The sequence below is a fragment of the Hemitrygon akajei genome, chromosome 1, assembly GCF_048418815.1.
Source record: "Hemitrygon akajei chromosome 1, sHemAka1.3, whole genome shotgun sequence".
Lineage (NCBI taxonomy): Eukaryota > Metazoa > Chordata > Chondrichthyes > Myliobatiformes > Dasyatidae > Hemitrygon > Hemitrygon akajei.
The window spans coordinates 39,309,947-39,325,818 of NC_133124.1; the positions used below are offsets into that span (position 1 = coordinate 39,309,947).

General features: G+C 40.1%; 1 protein-coding gene across 1 annotated transcript in view; it reads left to right on the forward strand.

Annotated features, from left to right (window-relative positions):
• ggh (gamma-glutamyl hydrolase (conjugase, folylpolygammaglutamyl hydrolase)) overlaps positions 1–15,872 on the forward strand; it is a 45,174-nt gene that overhangs the window by 18,277 nt on the left and 11,025 nt on the right. Inside the window, exons 3-6 of the mRNA XM_073041655.1 lie at positions 1,770–1,820; positions 5,311–5,395; positions 8,835–8,973; positions 12,397–12,503. Of these exons, the coding sequence (XP_072897756.1) occupies positions 1,770–1,820; positions 5,311–5,395; positions 8,835–8,973; positions 12,397–12,503 (382 nt within the window). The remainder of the gene's footprint in view (positions 1–1,769; positions 1,821–5,310; positions 5,396–8,834; positions 8,974–12,396; positions 12,504–15,872) is intronic.

The following is a 15,872-nucleotide window of genomic DNA, read 5'->3' on the forward strand; positions in this document are numbered from 1 at the left end:
ATTTTATATTTAAATCATCCTTACCCACAGGTGACCTATTGGAGGATAACCAACGTTGGTCTGCCGTTTAAAAAAGGCTCTAAAATTAAACCAGGAAATTGTAGGCCTGTGAAGTGTAGTGGGAAAGTTATTGGAAGATTTTCCAACGGAGTATTTGGATAGAAATGGACTGTTTAGGGATCATCAGCATGGCTTTGTATGTGACAGGTTATATCTAACCAACGTTGTAGAGATTTTCAAGAAAGTTACCAGGAAAGTTGATGAAGGCAAGGCAGTGGATGTGGTCTGCATATACTTTAGCAAGGCATTTGATAAGGTCCCACATGGGAGGTTGGTAAAGAAGGTTCATTCATTTGGAATTCAAGATGAGGTAGTAAATAGGATTAGACATTTGTTTTGTGGGAGAAGCAGGGGAGAGGTTCTGGAGGCCTGTGAGTAGTGGCGTGCCTCATGGATCAGTTCTGGATCTATCATTGTTTATCATCTATGTCAATGATGGTAATGTGGTTAACTGGATCAGTGAAGTGGTGGAAGACACCAAGACTGGTGGTGTATTTGACATTGGTATTTGGAATATTTTGTGCAGTTTTGGTCACTAATAAGGATGAAAGGGTACAGAGAAAATTTATAAGAATGTTGCCAGGACTGGAGGTCCTGAGTTATAATGAAATATTGAATAGGTTAGGTCTATTCCTTGGAATGCTGAAGATTGAGGGGAGATTTGATAGTGGTATACAAATTATGAGGGGTATAGATAGGGTAAGTGCAAGCAGGTTATTTCACTGACTTTGGCTGGGACTGCAACTAGAGGTCACGAATTAAGAGTGAAAAGTTTAAGGGGACCATGAGGGGAAACATCTTCAGTCAGAGTCATGAGAGTGTAAAATGAACTGCCAGCTCAAGTGGTGCATGTAAGCTCGATTTAAATGTTTCAGCAAAGTTTGGATAGGTACATGGTAGGGGTTTGGAGGGTAATGGTCCTGATGCAGGTTGATGTGAGTAGGAGGATTAAATGGTTCAGCATGGACTAAATGTGCCAAAGTGCCTGTTTCTGTGCTGTACTTTCCTATGACTCTGAAATGTCATGTATTTCAAAGTAGCTTTATGATCTTATGCATCGTTTATGACACCACTAAGAAAATCCAACTAAAATACAAGAAGTTAATGTGTCAACATTTTCTTTTCTCTTAGTCTCCAGCAGGGAGTTCTCTTTCAAATAATAAGTTTGTCACTTTCTCTGCAAGTCCATGTATCACTTAAGCAACACCACAAAAAAGCGAGTAGACGAGAGTACCTTTCTAACTGCATTTGTTAATCTCCTTTGGTAAAGAACTCAAGACAAGAAATAAGGATCAACTTGAAATTTTCAGGGCCAGTGAGCTTAAATTATAGGGAATAAAGAAATTGATCTAAAAGAGCAAATAGCTGGAATCACACTTAGTGGGAACATGAAGTCTCCAAATCTTGTGAATGGAGGGCCAAGGCCTTTCATGCTTCAAGTTAATGTTATACTTATTATAATTAACGCTTGTGACATTTTGGTTGTTTGAACACAGTGATTCTATGCACTCAATTGCAGCGGTGCTGCACTCTTCAAGATGCCTAATATTCTCAGTGGTAGTTGTGTTTATTTAGTGTACTTAGCCCGAGTTTGCCGAACTTCAGATCAGAGTTCAAGTTTTAGTTTATTACAGTGAAGCTGTTTACCAGCTGGCACTGCTTCCAAATAAAGAAGTTAATATAATCTTTATATTTCTGTTCTCCTGTAGCACTAAACTAAGTGAAGCTGAATACCAGAAACTATTTTATTCTCTAAATGGGTGAGTACTTTTATTAAGCCATAAGAGTTTTGTTGTTATATTTTGATTATGTGAACAATGTGTTACTAAAAGCTTGTATTTTTATGCCTTGTCTGAAATCTGCTGCATGTTTTTTTTCCGGAAAGAATAAATAAGGATAGAGTAAGGCTCAGCGGATGTTTTACTGTCTGGGAATGGGCAGTGAATGAATGCGTCCCATTTAGGTCCTGTGTTACATTAAAAATAGTTAATTTTTGAAATTTTGGTAAATTAGTTTGCTTGGACTTGACTAGATAGGATGGAGAAATATCTGGGTTGTTGTTGTTTGTTGATAGTGAGGATTCTTACCTATAGATACATAGGGCATAGATCAACTGAAAGTTGGGCAGATGCTGGAATTTAATCCAGACAGGTGTAACTAAAGAACTGGTTAGACATATAAAGTAAACAACAAGGACCATACAAGTGTCGATGTAACAGAGATCTTTTGTGTGCAAGATTGTAGTTTGCTGAAAATATCTGCAAGGGTGAATTGAGTAATGCTTCACAGACTGGGGTATTAAATATAAGAGTTGGATCATTATGATGCAGTTGTGCAAGATTTAAGTTGAGCTGCTTTTGGACAACTGCGTGCAGTTCTGCTCACCACAAGCTGGAATAAAAAAAATCCAGAAAGGGTTCAGCAGGATGTTGTCAAGTGTGAAGGGACTTAGTTACAAGGGGAGATTAGGTAGGCAGGGATAGTTCTCACTAGAGCACAGAAAGATGAGAGGTGACCTTTACAGAAATCTATAAAACTATGAGGGCGTAGACAGGGTAGATAGTTGCACTCTTTAGATAGATAGATAGATAGATAGATACTTTATTCATCCCCATGGGGAAATTCAACTTTTTTTTCCAATGTCCCATACACTTGTTGTATCAAAACTAATTACATACAATACTTAACTCAGTAAAAAATATGATATGCATCTAAATCACTATCTCAAAAAGCATTAATAATAGCTTTTAAAAAGTTCTTAAGTCCTGGCGGTTGAATTGTAAAGCCTAATGGCATTGTGGAGTATTGACCTCTTCATCCTGTCTGAGGAGCATTGCATCGATAGTAACCTGTCGCTGAAACTGCTTCTCTGTCTCTGGATGGTGCTATGTAGAGGATGTTCAGAGTTTTCCATAATTGACCGTAGCCTACTCAGCGCCCTTCGCTCAGCTACCGATATTAAACTCTCCAGTACTTTGCCCACGACAGAGCCCGCCTTCCTTACCAGCTTATGAAGACGTGAGGCGTCCCTCTTCTTAATGCTTCCTCCCCAACACGCCACCACAAAGAAGAGGGCGCTCTCCCCAACTGACCTATAGAACATCTTCAGCATCTCACTACAGACATTGAATGACGCCAACCTTCTAAGGAAGTACAGTCGACTCTGTGCCTTCCTGCACAAGGCATCTGTGTTGGCAGTCCAGTCTAGCTTCTCGTCTAACTGTACTCCCAGATACTTGTAGGTCTTAACCTGCTCCACACATTCTCCATTAATGATCACTGGCTCCATATGAGGCCTAGATCTCCTAAAGTCCACCACCATCTCCTTGGTCTTGGTGATATTGAGACGCAGGTAGTTTGAGTTGCACCATATCACAAAGTCCTGTATCAGTTTCCTATACTCCTCCTCCTGTCCATTCCATTCCTGACACACCCCACTATGGCCGTGTCATCAGCGAACTTCTGCACATGGCAGGACTCCGAGTTATATTGGAAGTCTGATGTGTACAGGGTGAACAGGACCGGAGAGAGTACGGTTCCCTGCGGCGCTCCTGTGCTGCTGACCACCGTGTCAGACCTACAGTCTCCCAACCGCACATACTGAGGTCTATCTGTCAAGTAGTCCACTATCCAATCCACCATGTGAGAGTCTACTCCCATCTCCGTTAGTTTGTGCCTTAAGATCTTGGGCTTAAGATCTTAAGATCTTTGTCCGAGGATAGGGGAGCTTAAAACTAAGTGATATAAGTTTAACGTGAGGGGAAATATTTAAAGGGGAACTGAGGGGCAAGTTTTTCCAGACAGAGTTTGATGGATAAATGGAACAGGCTGACAGAGGACTAGCACAGTATTTAGAAAACACTTCTAAATGAATAGGAGTATACATGGATATATAAATAGAATTAATAACATGATCAAATTCACCCTGCAGTTTGAGAGGGAGAAGTTAAAGTCAGATGTATCAGTATTACAGTGGAGTAAACAGAATTACAGACGCGTGAGAGAGCAGCTGGCTAACATTGATTGGAAGGGGACACTAGGAAGGATGGCGGTGGAGCAGAAATGACTGAGGTTTCTGTAAGCTATTTGAAAGGTACAGGATAGATACATCTTGAAGAAGAGGGAGTATTCTAAAGGCAGGATGACACAACCGTGGATGACAAGGGAAGTCAAAGCCAAAGAGAGGGCATATAATAGAGCAAAAATTAGTGGGAAGTTAAAGGATTGGGAAACTTATAAAACCAACAGAAGGCAACTGAAGAAGCCGTGGGGTGGAGGGAAGATGAAGTATGAAGGTAAGCTAACCAACAATATCAAAAAGGATGCGAAAAGATTTTTCAGATATATGAAGAGTAAAAGAGAGGTGAGAGCAAAAATGAAGCTGGAGATATAGTAATGGGCGACAAAGAAATGGTGGATGAATTGAACAAGTAATTTGCATGAGTCTCCATTGTGGAAGACGCTTCAAATTCCTGCAGATGCTGTTTCATAAAACTTGAGCCATTGTTTGCTTAATTAACAGAGTACCTATTTGAGCTTTTACAATTTATCAGGCTCTTCGTTACACAACATTCCCACTTGCTTCATCTCCAGGTGGTTCACAGAGGGACGTGAGGCTACCTCAGCTCTGTTCTCATATATTGATAATGGCCAGGTGTAGAACGTTTCACCTTCCTTCACTCTACCCCTTTCTTCTTGGTTCTCAGCATCTCTTACTGGCCTCAAGTGTGTCATCCCAGAGCCTGACAAGATACTGGCTGCTACACTGGTCTTGACAGCACTGAGGAACCCATGCAGGTCATGGTAATTGGCTAATTGCTGGATCTCCTGCATTATTCTGGACATCACAGATTGTTGGACTTTTAGCATTCAAATGACGGTGAACCTCCTGCTTAATCTGAAAGTAAAAAAACAGATTATGCTTGTGTACAAGTCTGCTGCTGCCCCACTGTACCATTTGGGAGCCCAAGTTAGTGAAGTTAAATCTGATATTCTCTTCAGTTAACCTGGTAGTTGTGGCACATGATGTAACTGTGTGAGGAAAAAGGGTCTGAATTGGAAAAGTTTGTTCGTTCTTCCTAATACTTTTAAAGAGTAGGTACATCTTGCCAAGTGGATTGATGAGCACAAAGTCAAAAGGGTTTTTTTGTTATGAGATTTAAGGTCAGTTCAACATAGTTTTCTTCAGCTATTACAATGTGTCCTTCAAAATATCCTTGTAAATTGATAATATGTGCTGATTATTTTCAGGGTGCTTTTTCCAGGTGGTGGTGTAAGCCTTCGGACATCACAATATGCCAAGATTGCATCTTTGTTTTATGATCTTGCAATACAGGTAACTGCATTTGTTTAGTAGAAAAAAATTGTCGAGTATGGATGACCTTGTATATGCATAAGTGCTGTTTTCAGCCCGTGGTTTATATAGAGTGATTACTGTGTCTATGCATTTTCAAAAATGTACTTGGGCTTCTGCATAGGAGATAAGATAATGCAAATGTACCATTATGTATAGAAAGTCTTTGAAGGAGAGAAAGGTAGCTATTTTTTTCTTTGAACTTAAATCTAGTTCTCATTTTTCTTGGTATATGTTTATCATGTATCCAGTTGTTGTACAATATTCAGAATTACAGAAGGAGATTTGTGAGTGTGATTGACCATTAAAAGGACTCCAGGTGAATTCAGAAGAAACTAAAAGATTGAGTTGATGCTTGGCTGATTAATGCCGATACCAGGAATGGTTCATTATGCGGTTGGTTTCACATCAAGCAACGGATCAGAGACATTTAAGTTTCTAATATAGCAAGCTTTGTGAGCAGACCATTTGGCAAAGTTGTATTTCTTAAAAATGATCCCAGGTTTTATAATGAAGATCTTAAGCCTGTGTTTCACCAATCCCACTTGGCTTATCATAGCCAGGGACCAAAATTGGACTAATGATCAGAGTTCCAGTGGTTAGGTAGGAGTGACTGCCCTAGATATCAAGATCACATTTTATTGATTGTGATATCAAAGCAGCTAAGTAAAACTGATATCCATGGGCATTAAGGACAGAACTCTCCTTCAGTTGGTAGCATACTTTGTGCAAAGACGATTGTGGTTTTTAAAGGTTTATTATTTCAGCTGACTGTCTACATTCAGGGATTCAGACCCAGCCTTCTTCAACTAGTCGCGGATGACTGCTCTTGCTTCATAAGTGGGACTACTTATTGATGATTGTGCATGATTCAAATCTATGAAGTAACCCATACGTGTATGCAGTGAAACCTAAACAAACTTTAGACATTGACTGATAGTGTAAAGTTATCTTCATCTGATGGTGTTGACCAACTACAGCTAGGAAAACCACAGGCCTTCTTCAGATCCACCCACCCCAGTCATCATTGCCCATGTAAAACTGGGTCTCCAAGAGTAGGACAAAAGTCGGGTGTCCTGCAATGTTTTGCTTCCTAATTTTGAAAAGCATTTCTGTCATTTGGTGTCAGGAGTATACACCAAATCCAGTGGCCTGGATGCATGCAGTTCCAAAAATACTCAAGTCAACTGACATCATCCAAGCAAAGGCAGTTTGTCCGTTTGGTATGCCAGACACCATTGTTAATTTTCACTGCCTTCTTCGCTGTTACAGCTCCAGTAAGTATCATCAGCTATTCACTACATTTAGTCGCCAAGGTTACTCTGATAACCCCTTCTAAACTCAAGACATTTCTAACATATTTTGGGGACGTTTGACGACTGTGACAGGGCTTGAATGCTTTTACCTCTTATAAAGTGAAACCAGGTGACACAGGTGACAACAAGGTTTCACTCCCAGATGAACACAATGCCTTCTTGCACTCTAGAGGAAAATCTAGAGGAACCTTCATGAACTCTCACAGCCCTGATGACCCTGTGATTTCAGTCTCTGAGGCCAACATGAGAGCATCCTTCAGGAGGGTGAACCCATGGAAAGCAAGCAGCTCAAATGGGGTTCCTGGCCAAGTAGTAAAGACCTGTGCTGATCACCGGCTGGCGTGTTCACCGATATCTTTAACCTCTTGCTTTGGTAGTCTGAACTACCCACCTGCTTCCAGCAAACTTCAATTTTACTGGTGCCTATGAACAACATAGTAACCTGCCTCAATAACTATTGTCCAGTAGCACTTATGTCCACAGTGTTGAAGTGCTTTAAGAAGTTCATTATAAAACATATCAACTCCTGCCTGAGAAGAGACTTGGATCCATTTCAATTTGTTTACCAGCACAACAGGACCACAGCAGGTGCCATTTCATTGGCTCTTCATTGAACTGTGGAACATTTGGAGAGCAAAGGTGTAGACTTCAGGATGCTCTTTATTGACTACAGCTCGGTATTCAACAGTATCATTCCCTCAAAACCAGTCAGAAATCTTCAAGACCTTAGCCTCATTACCTCCTTGTGCAATTGGGTCTTGGATTTCCTCACTTGCAGACCACAGACAGTTTGGATTGGCAACAGCATCTCTTTCATAATCTCCGTCAACGTACTGAAGTGCGCCACAGAGCTGTGTGCTTATCGCCCTGCTCTAGTCACTTTATACTTCTGACTATAAGGTCTATGAGCCAGTGCTCATTAGGGGATCAAAGGTGGAGAGAGTCAGCAAACTTTATTTTAGAGGATCTGCCTTGGGTCCAGCATGTAAGTGTAGTTATGAAGAAAGCAAGGCAGCACCTCTATTTCCTTAGAAGTTTGTGAAGATTCAGCGTGACATCTGAAGCTTGGGCAAACTTCTATAGGTGTGTGGTGGAGAGTTTATTGACTGGTTGCATCATGACGTGGTATAGAAAATCCTGCAAACAGTAGTGGATATGACCCAGTCCATCACAGGTAGAGCCCTAACCACCATTGAGCACATATACGCAGAGCGTTGTCACAGGAAAGCAGCATCCATCATCAAAGACCATTACCATCTAGGCCATGCTCTCTTCTTGCTGATGCTCAGGGGGCTTCAGGACCCACCCTACCAGGTTGAGGAACAGCTATTACCCCTCAACCATCAGACTCCTGACCAGTGGGGATAGCTTCACATCCCCATCACTGGACTGTTCCCACAGCCTATGGACTCACTTTCAAGGACTCTTCATCTCAGGTTCTTGATATTTATTGCTTACTTATTGATTTATTAATATTTTCTTCTCTTTCATATTTGAACAGTTTGTTATCGTTGCACACTGTTTGTCTTATTAAGTTCTGTTTGTCATTTATTCTATTGTATTTCTTAGATTTATTGTGCATGCCTGCAAAAAAATCAACCTCAGGGTTGCATATGGTGACGGGGTGTGTAAGTTGCTATATTATCACTTAGATAATAAATTTACTTTCTACTTTGAACCTCTAATATAATGACATTCTTCAGGTATATTATTCTTTTAATTTATCAATTTCTCTTTTGCTATTAGGAGGACATTTGGTCCCTTTTTAAGTAAAAAAAATCATTTATTGTGCAAGATGCTATATGTATCACTCTCTTGCACAATGTAATTTCTAAAGGGATATCATTGTGAATATGGCTGTGATATTATTCAAACTTAAGAATGCAGTAATTAGAAAGGCTGTAGGTAAAAAGATGGAAATAGTAATAACCTACCTAAATGTTGTTACAATATTTGCTTGTTAGTATACTGTAAATGCGGTGGAGTAACTTAAGCAGATTTAGACCTGTCAATTTAAGACATATGTAATATCAATTATAAATACAAAGCACTACTTGTCAAAGGCTGGCAGTAAATGCAACTTTTCTGATCCTGTTTTAAAACAGGCCAATAATCATGGGACCTATTTCCCAATCTTGGGGGTTTGCCTTGGATTTGAAGAGCTGACTGTCCTTACCAGTGGACAAAATCTTCTGGTTGCTACAAACACCAAGAATGTGTCTCTTCCTTTGAAATTCAGCAAAGGTAAACTTTGATTGGGAGGGTGGGATCATTTTGGTTATGGAAATGAAAATTGTGGGACCTGTAAGTGTAAGAAATTGGCTCCATTAACATTGTGATTCTCTTCACTCCTCTCACCTCCTTGTCTTCTTGTGTATTTTTAACTTTCATCTAGCTCCATTTCTTATACATGTGTCTGTAATGACAATTTATTATCACCCTTGTTATTTATATATTTCTTTTTAACATGATTCATTCCACCCAGTCTACTTCTAGCAAGGGATGAAATCTAATTAAATGGCTTGAAAGAAACACTGCACCAGAGCTTTATACGACAAAGAATAAACTCCAGGGACTTGGTGTGCGTTAGAAGCTAGTAGTCTAATGCAGTACTTCATTATCTAATTTTTGCCAGTTGCAAATCCATTTGCTTGTTCAGCTGAATTTGGCATGAGACAAAAAATTAGCTTTTTTCAGCATTTCCCCCACTATCCATTAAACTGTAAGCAAGACAGTTATTTTTTACATCTTTGTAACAAAAATCTTTGCATGAGCTGCACAATTGCATGCAGGACAATGGGCTAAGATTCTGTATAAAAGTAAAATTTTCCTTTTTCTGTCTATCCGTTGTGTGTGTTAAGCTTTTGTTAACATTTACAAGAGCAGGTCTTCAAAATACAGTCCTCATTTGTGATCTTACTTTGGATCCAGTGGCAAGCATACAAGTGAAACGTCGCAAGTATCTTGGCAGTAATTTCATTTATCGAAACTCTTTTATTAACATACAAGGTCTTACTTAATAATCCAGCTACTATATGTGTAAAGAAGTACAAGTACAATTGAAGTTCAAAAATAGCATCTTTTGTGTGGTTCGCTCAACGTAACTGTAAGCTTAGATTAGTTACGTTTACAGATTTTTTTATGGCTGACAGCCTATTTGTTTCTAATAATGTTGTACAGGGAAAATTGTGTTATCATTGTCTTTGTCATTCTCTGTTTGTGTTCTAATGTTTTCTGTTACAACACTTAAGATTCTGACGAATTTGGACATCTGAGAGACTTGTCAATATATTGTGGGGCTCCTTTAATTGAATCCATGACTTTGTGGTAATCAATTTCTATGAACTCATTAATCTCACCAGCTTTGGTATATTGTAGTTTGATTGCAGACATTTGATCTTGCAGTTTGCAACTGGCTTTAAATAAAACAATTATATTAAACCTACAGGTTATAACTTCCAGACAAGAGTCACTGATCTGGAATAATATCTCTGTCTTATAGAGTTTCTTACCCTTTCGCAAGGCAGTTGCCTTGTAACAACATGAGTACACTTTTCTCCTTGGAGTAAAGCCTGGTTACCAACTCCTGCCTCATTTCCTTTAAAGGGCAGATCCTTCAGGCAGGAATTGACAGTGGCTTGCTGAGTTATATTTTGATAAATTGCGATTCAGGAAGCTATGCATGTCTGATTGAGCTGTGTTCCGTTGCTGCACATATTTCTGTTCTGCTTCAGGGTATCCTAAGTCCACAAGTTGAAAGGAACTGTGTTCCATCTGTGATTCAACAATAAATAGATGATAAACTAATGGTGGTGTTAGCTGCTACAGTGATGAGATCAAGAGTTAATCCACTGATTCTGTTACAAATTCGTAGCCGACTGTGAGATTTTTCTCAACATGGCACAATCTACTGTAGCTGGCCTGATATACGTGAAGGTGAGGCAAGTTGCAATCTCTCCCCGTTTGTCCTGGGCAGGTTTCAAAGCCATCCAGTGTTATCTGTGCCAGTGCAGGGATTTGATTTCTTGTAACTCCAGTGCAACTAGTAAGCTTGTTTTGAAATTTCCCTTGTTTGAATTTGCTAAGTTTGTAGACTAATGAAAACAGGCCCCCTGGCTCACTGAGACTGCACCAGCCATCAAGTACTGCTGCACCCCATTTCCTGACACTTCCCGGAGCCTTCTGAGTCATGCCGTTCCAAGCACTCGTCCAAATGCTGCTAAAATCTCGTGCGAGTACCTTCCTTCATCACCCTCACTACCTCTTCCTGCAGAGGGTTCAAACAAAAGGCTTGCTCAAATTCCCTTTAAATCTCCTGCCCAGAACTTTCAACCTATGCTTGCTGGCTGTAGCCACTCAGGCTATGGGGAAAACTTCCTCACTGTCTGTCTACAGCAAATTCCAAATACATTTGAATGTATATGACAATGGAGTTGATCCTTGATCTTTCCCTCAATACGTACCACAATCAGGTCATCTCTCAGTCTTCTCTGTTCTAAAGAAACAAATTAAGCCCATCCGGTATCTCCTCATAGCTGATATGTTCCATCTCAGACAACATTCTGGTTAATGTTCATTGTGCTGTCTCCAATACAGTCATATCCTTCCACTGATGAGAAGATCAGATAACAACACAGTATTCCGCATGTGGCCTGCTCCTTTATCATGCCTTCTCTGATCTGTATTCCATGCCCTGTCTAATGAATGCAAGTATTGCACGAGCCTTCATAATCACCTGTCCGCCTGTGTTGCTACCTCTGGTGATTCTTGATCCCAGTTACAAACCTTGGCTCCTCAAGACTTCTAATTATCGTATTACTGTTTGTGGCTTGAAGGGGTCTAATTATATTCAATAAATATTTTCTGTGGGGTTTTTTCCCCTCTTTTTTTTTCCTTTTGGAGAATAAGGATTGATATATTTAAACCAGTCTCGGCTGACCCATTCAAACTCGTGTTTTCATTAAGAAAGTGCCCAGATTCATATTAATATATCTATATGTCTCATACGGATTGCACACCTACCAGTATATCTTTGCATGACCATTACTATGACCACTATATGTCATAGTATTGATTATGTCTAGATCTTAGCAAAACATTGTAGCTGCTGCAGATTTCAAGCCAGTGTTCTGTACAATAAGCTTCAGGTGCTAAATCAGATAGCTTGTTGTCAGAGGGGATTTAAGTGCACTGTTGACAATGCAGCAAATTGGAATATACTTAAATTAAAGAAAGTTTTATTTAGAACATAGGCTACATAATAGAATTTAAATGTTAATGAGCTAGAAAGGAAACGACTAACTTATCCACAGAAAATAAGGAATTGATGCATACATCAGAAAGCTGCCCTTGAACAGACATGAAAAAGCCAGAGCATTAAACTGTTTGGAGTGCACGTTCAGGGATATCCCTGATTTATAAGGAACTCCTGTAAAAGAAAAAAAAAGCTCTAATTTATTGAAATTACAGAAGCTGTAGTGGTTGGGGGAACACTATTACAGCTCCAGGCATCAAAGTTCAGAGTGCAATTCTGGCGTTCTCTATAAGAAATTTTGTGTGGATTGTTGAGTGGAGCAGTTCCTTGGGACAGAAGGGCCTGTTCTACACTATATCTCTCTTAAAAAAAATAAAATTGTTACTCTAAATCACTTATTTCATTTTGTCCAGATGCAGCAACCAGTCGGATGTTTAAGAACGTTCCTGAAGATTTGATGAAAGCATTGGCTGTAGAACCTTTAACTGCAAATTTCCACATGTGGAGTCTTTCTGTTCAGGTCTGGTAACTAGCACTTTCCAGCCATAAAGCTCTTGGACATATGAAATAAAAGTTAATGCACAATATAAATAACCAGTTGATTCTCTCCACACATTGTGGTGCGTTTTGTGCGGCTTATAGACATTACTTGTTTCAAGTTGTTAAAACTTTGCCAAAGTTTTAATTGAAACTGCAAAAGTAATGTTCAAAGAATTCAGTTAATCTGTAAACACGCTGTCCACAACGATCTGCTAAAAAACACCTAAAGGGATTTGACTGCGTCTGCGGAGATTCCTCATAAGACTATAAAGACATAGGAGCAGAATTAGTCCATTCAACCCACCAAGTCTGCTCCACCATTCCATTGTGGCTGATCCTGGATCCCACTGAACCTGCCTTCTCACCATACCCTTTTATGCCCTGACCAATCAGGAAACTATCAACTTCCACTTTAAATATACCCACGGGCTTAGCCTCCACTGCTATCTGTGGCAGAGCATTCCACAGATCCACTATTCTCTGGCTAAAAAAAACCCTTCTTACCTCTGTTCTGAAAGATCACTCCTCAATTTTGAGGCCGTGACCTCTAGTTCTGGATAACCCTGCCATTGGAAACAGCCTCTAAATATCCACCCTGTCTAGTCCTTTCAACATTCGGTGGCCTTCAATGAGATTTCCCCCACATTCCTCTAAATTCTATTGAGTACAGGCCCAAAGCTGACAAACATTCCCCATATGTTAACCCCTTTATTCCCAGAATAACCTTCATGAACCTCCACTAACTCTCCAATAACAACATATCCTTTCTGAGATATGGGGCCCAAAAATGTTGACAATACTCTGAGTGGCCTGACTAGTGTATTATAAAGGCTCAGCATTATCTCTTTGCTTTTATATTCTATTCCCCTTGAAATAAATGCCAACATTGCATTTGCCAGCTTTACCACAGACTCAAGATGTAAATTAACCTTCTGGGAGTCTTGTAAGAGGACTCCTAAGCCCGTACACCTCTGATGTTTGACTTTTCTACCCATTTAGATAAGAATCTGCATTGTTGTTCCTTTTATCAATATTATACTTTTCTGAACACTGTATTCCATCTGCCACTTTTTTGCCCATTCTTCTAATTTGACTAAGTCCTGCTGTAATCGCATTGCTTTCTCAGCATTACCTACCCCTCCACCTATCTTCGTATCATCTGCAAACTTTGCCACAAAGCCATCAATTCTTTTCTCTAAATCACTGACAACAATGTGAAAAGTAATGGACCCGATACTGACTCCCAAGGAACACCACTAGTCATTGGCAGCCAATCAGAAAAGGCCCCCTTTTATTCCCACTTGCTGCCTCCTGTCTGTCGGCCATTCCCCTATCTGTGCCAGTACCTTTCCTATAATGCCATAGGATTTTATCTTGTTAAACAGCCTCATGTGTGGCACCTTATCAAATGCCTTCTGAAAATCCAAATAAATGACAACCACGGCCTCTCCTTTGACCACCCTGCTTGTTACTTCCTCAAAGAACTCTTAACAGATTTGTCAAGCAAGATTTCCCTTCCCAGAAACTATGCTGACTTTGACTTATTTTATCATTAGTCTCCAACACTTTCCCAGCCACTGAGGTTAAGCTAACTGGCATATAATTTCATTTCTTTTGCCTTCCTCCCTTCTTAAAGAGTGGAGTAACATTTTCAATTTTCCATTACTCTGGGGCCATGCCAGAATCAAGTAATTCTTTAAAGATCATGACCAATGCATCCATTATCTCTTCAGCAACCTCTCTCAGGACTCCGGGATGTAGTCCATCTGGTCCAGGTGACTTATCCACCTTAAGACCTTTGAGTTTGCCTGGCACTTTTTCCGTTGGAATAGCAATGGCGCTCACTCCTACTTCGGATACTCACAGACCTCTGGCACACTGCCAGTGTCTTCCACGGTGAAGACTGTTAAGTTCATCTGCCATTTCTTTATCCCCCATTACTACCGCACCAACATCATTTTCCAATGGTCCAATATATCTGCCAACACAGATGCCTTGTGCAGGAAGGCACAGAGTCGACTGTACTTCCTTAGAAGGTTGGCGTCATTCAATGTCTGTAGTGAGATGCTGAAGATGTTCTATAGGTCAGTTGTGGAGAGCGCCCTCTTCTTTGTGGTGGCGTGTTGGGGAGGAAGCATTAAGAAGAGGGACGCCTCACGTCTTAATAAGCTGGTAAGGAAGGCGGGCTCTGTCGTGGGCAAAGTACTGGAGAGTTTAACATCGGTAGCTGAGCGAAGGGCGCTGAGTAGGCTACGGTCAATTATGGATAACTCTGAACATCCTCTACATAGCACCATCCAGAGACAGAGAAGCAGTTTCAGCGACAGGTTACTATCGATGCAATGCTCCTCAGACAGGATGAAGAGGTCAATACTCCCCAATGCCATTAGGCTTTACAATTCTACCGCCAGGACTTAAGAACTTTTTAAAAGCTATTATTAATGCTTTTTGAGATAGTGATTTAGATGCATATCATATTTTTTACTGAGTTAAGTATTGTATGTAATTAGTTTTGCTACAACAAGTGTATGGGACATTGGAAAAAAAGTTGAATTTCCCCATGGGGATGAATAAAGTATCTATCTATCTATCTATCTATCTATCTATCTATCATCTCTCACCTCCCTTTTACTCTTTATATAACTGAAAAACACTATTCTCATCCTGCTTTATATTATTGGCTAGTTTGCCCTCATATTTTGTCTTTTCCCTTATAGCTTTTTTAGTTGCCTTTTGTTGGATTTTAAAAGCTTCCCAATTATCCAACTCCCCAATCATTCAACTTCCCACTCACTTTGTATGCCTTTTCCCGGCTTTATGCAATCCGTAACTTCCCTTGTCAGCCATGGTTACCTACCCTTGCCATTTAAGAACTACTTCTTCTGTGGGGCAGATCTATCCTGCGCCTTGTGAAATATTCCCAGAAACTTCAGCCCCCTCTGCTCTGCCGTCATCCCTGTCAGTATCCTCCAATCCACTTGGGCAAGCTCCTCTTTTGTGCCTCTGTAATTCCCTTTATTCCATTGCGATACTGATACATGTGACTTGTGCATCTCCCTCTCAGATTGCAGTATGAATTCAATCATATTATGATCACAGCCTCCTAAGGATTCCTTTACATTAAGCTCCCTAGTAAGATCTGAGTTATTACACAACACCCAATCTAAGATAACCTTTCCCCAAGTAAGCTCCAGCACAAGCTGTTCTAAAAAGCCATCTCATAAATATTCAACAAATTCCCTCTGTTGCAATCTGACACCAACTTTATTTTCCTAATCCCCTTGCATATTGAAGTCCCCCATTACAATTGTGTCATTAACCCTTATTACATGCCTTTTCCAGCTCCCTT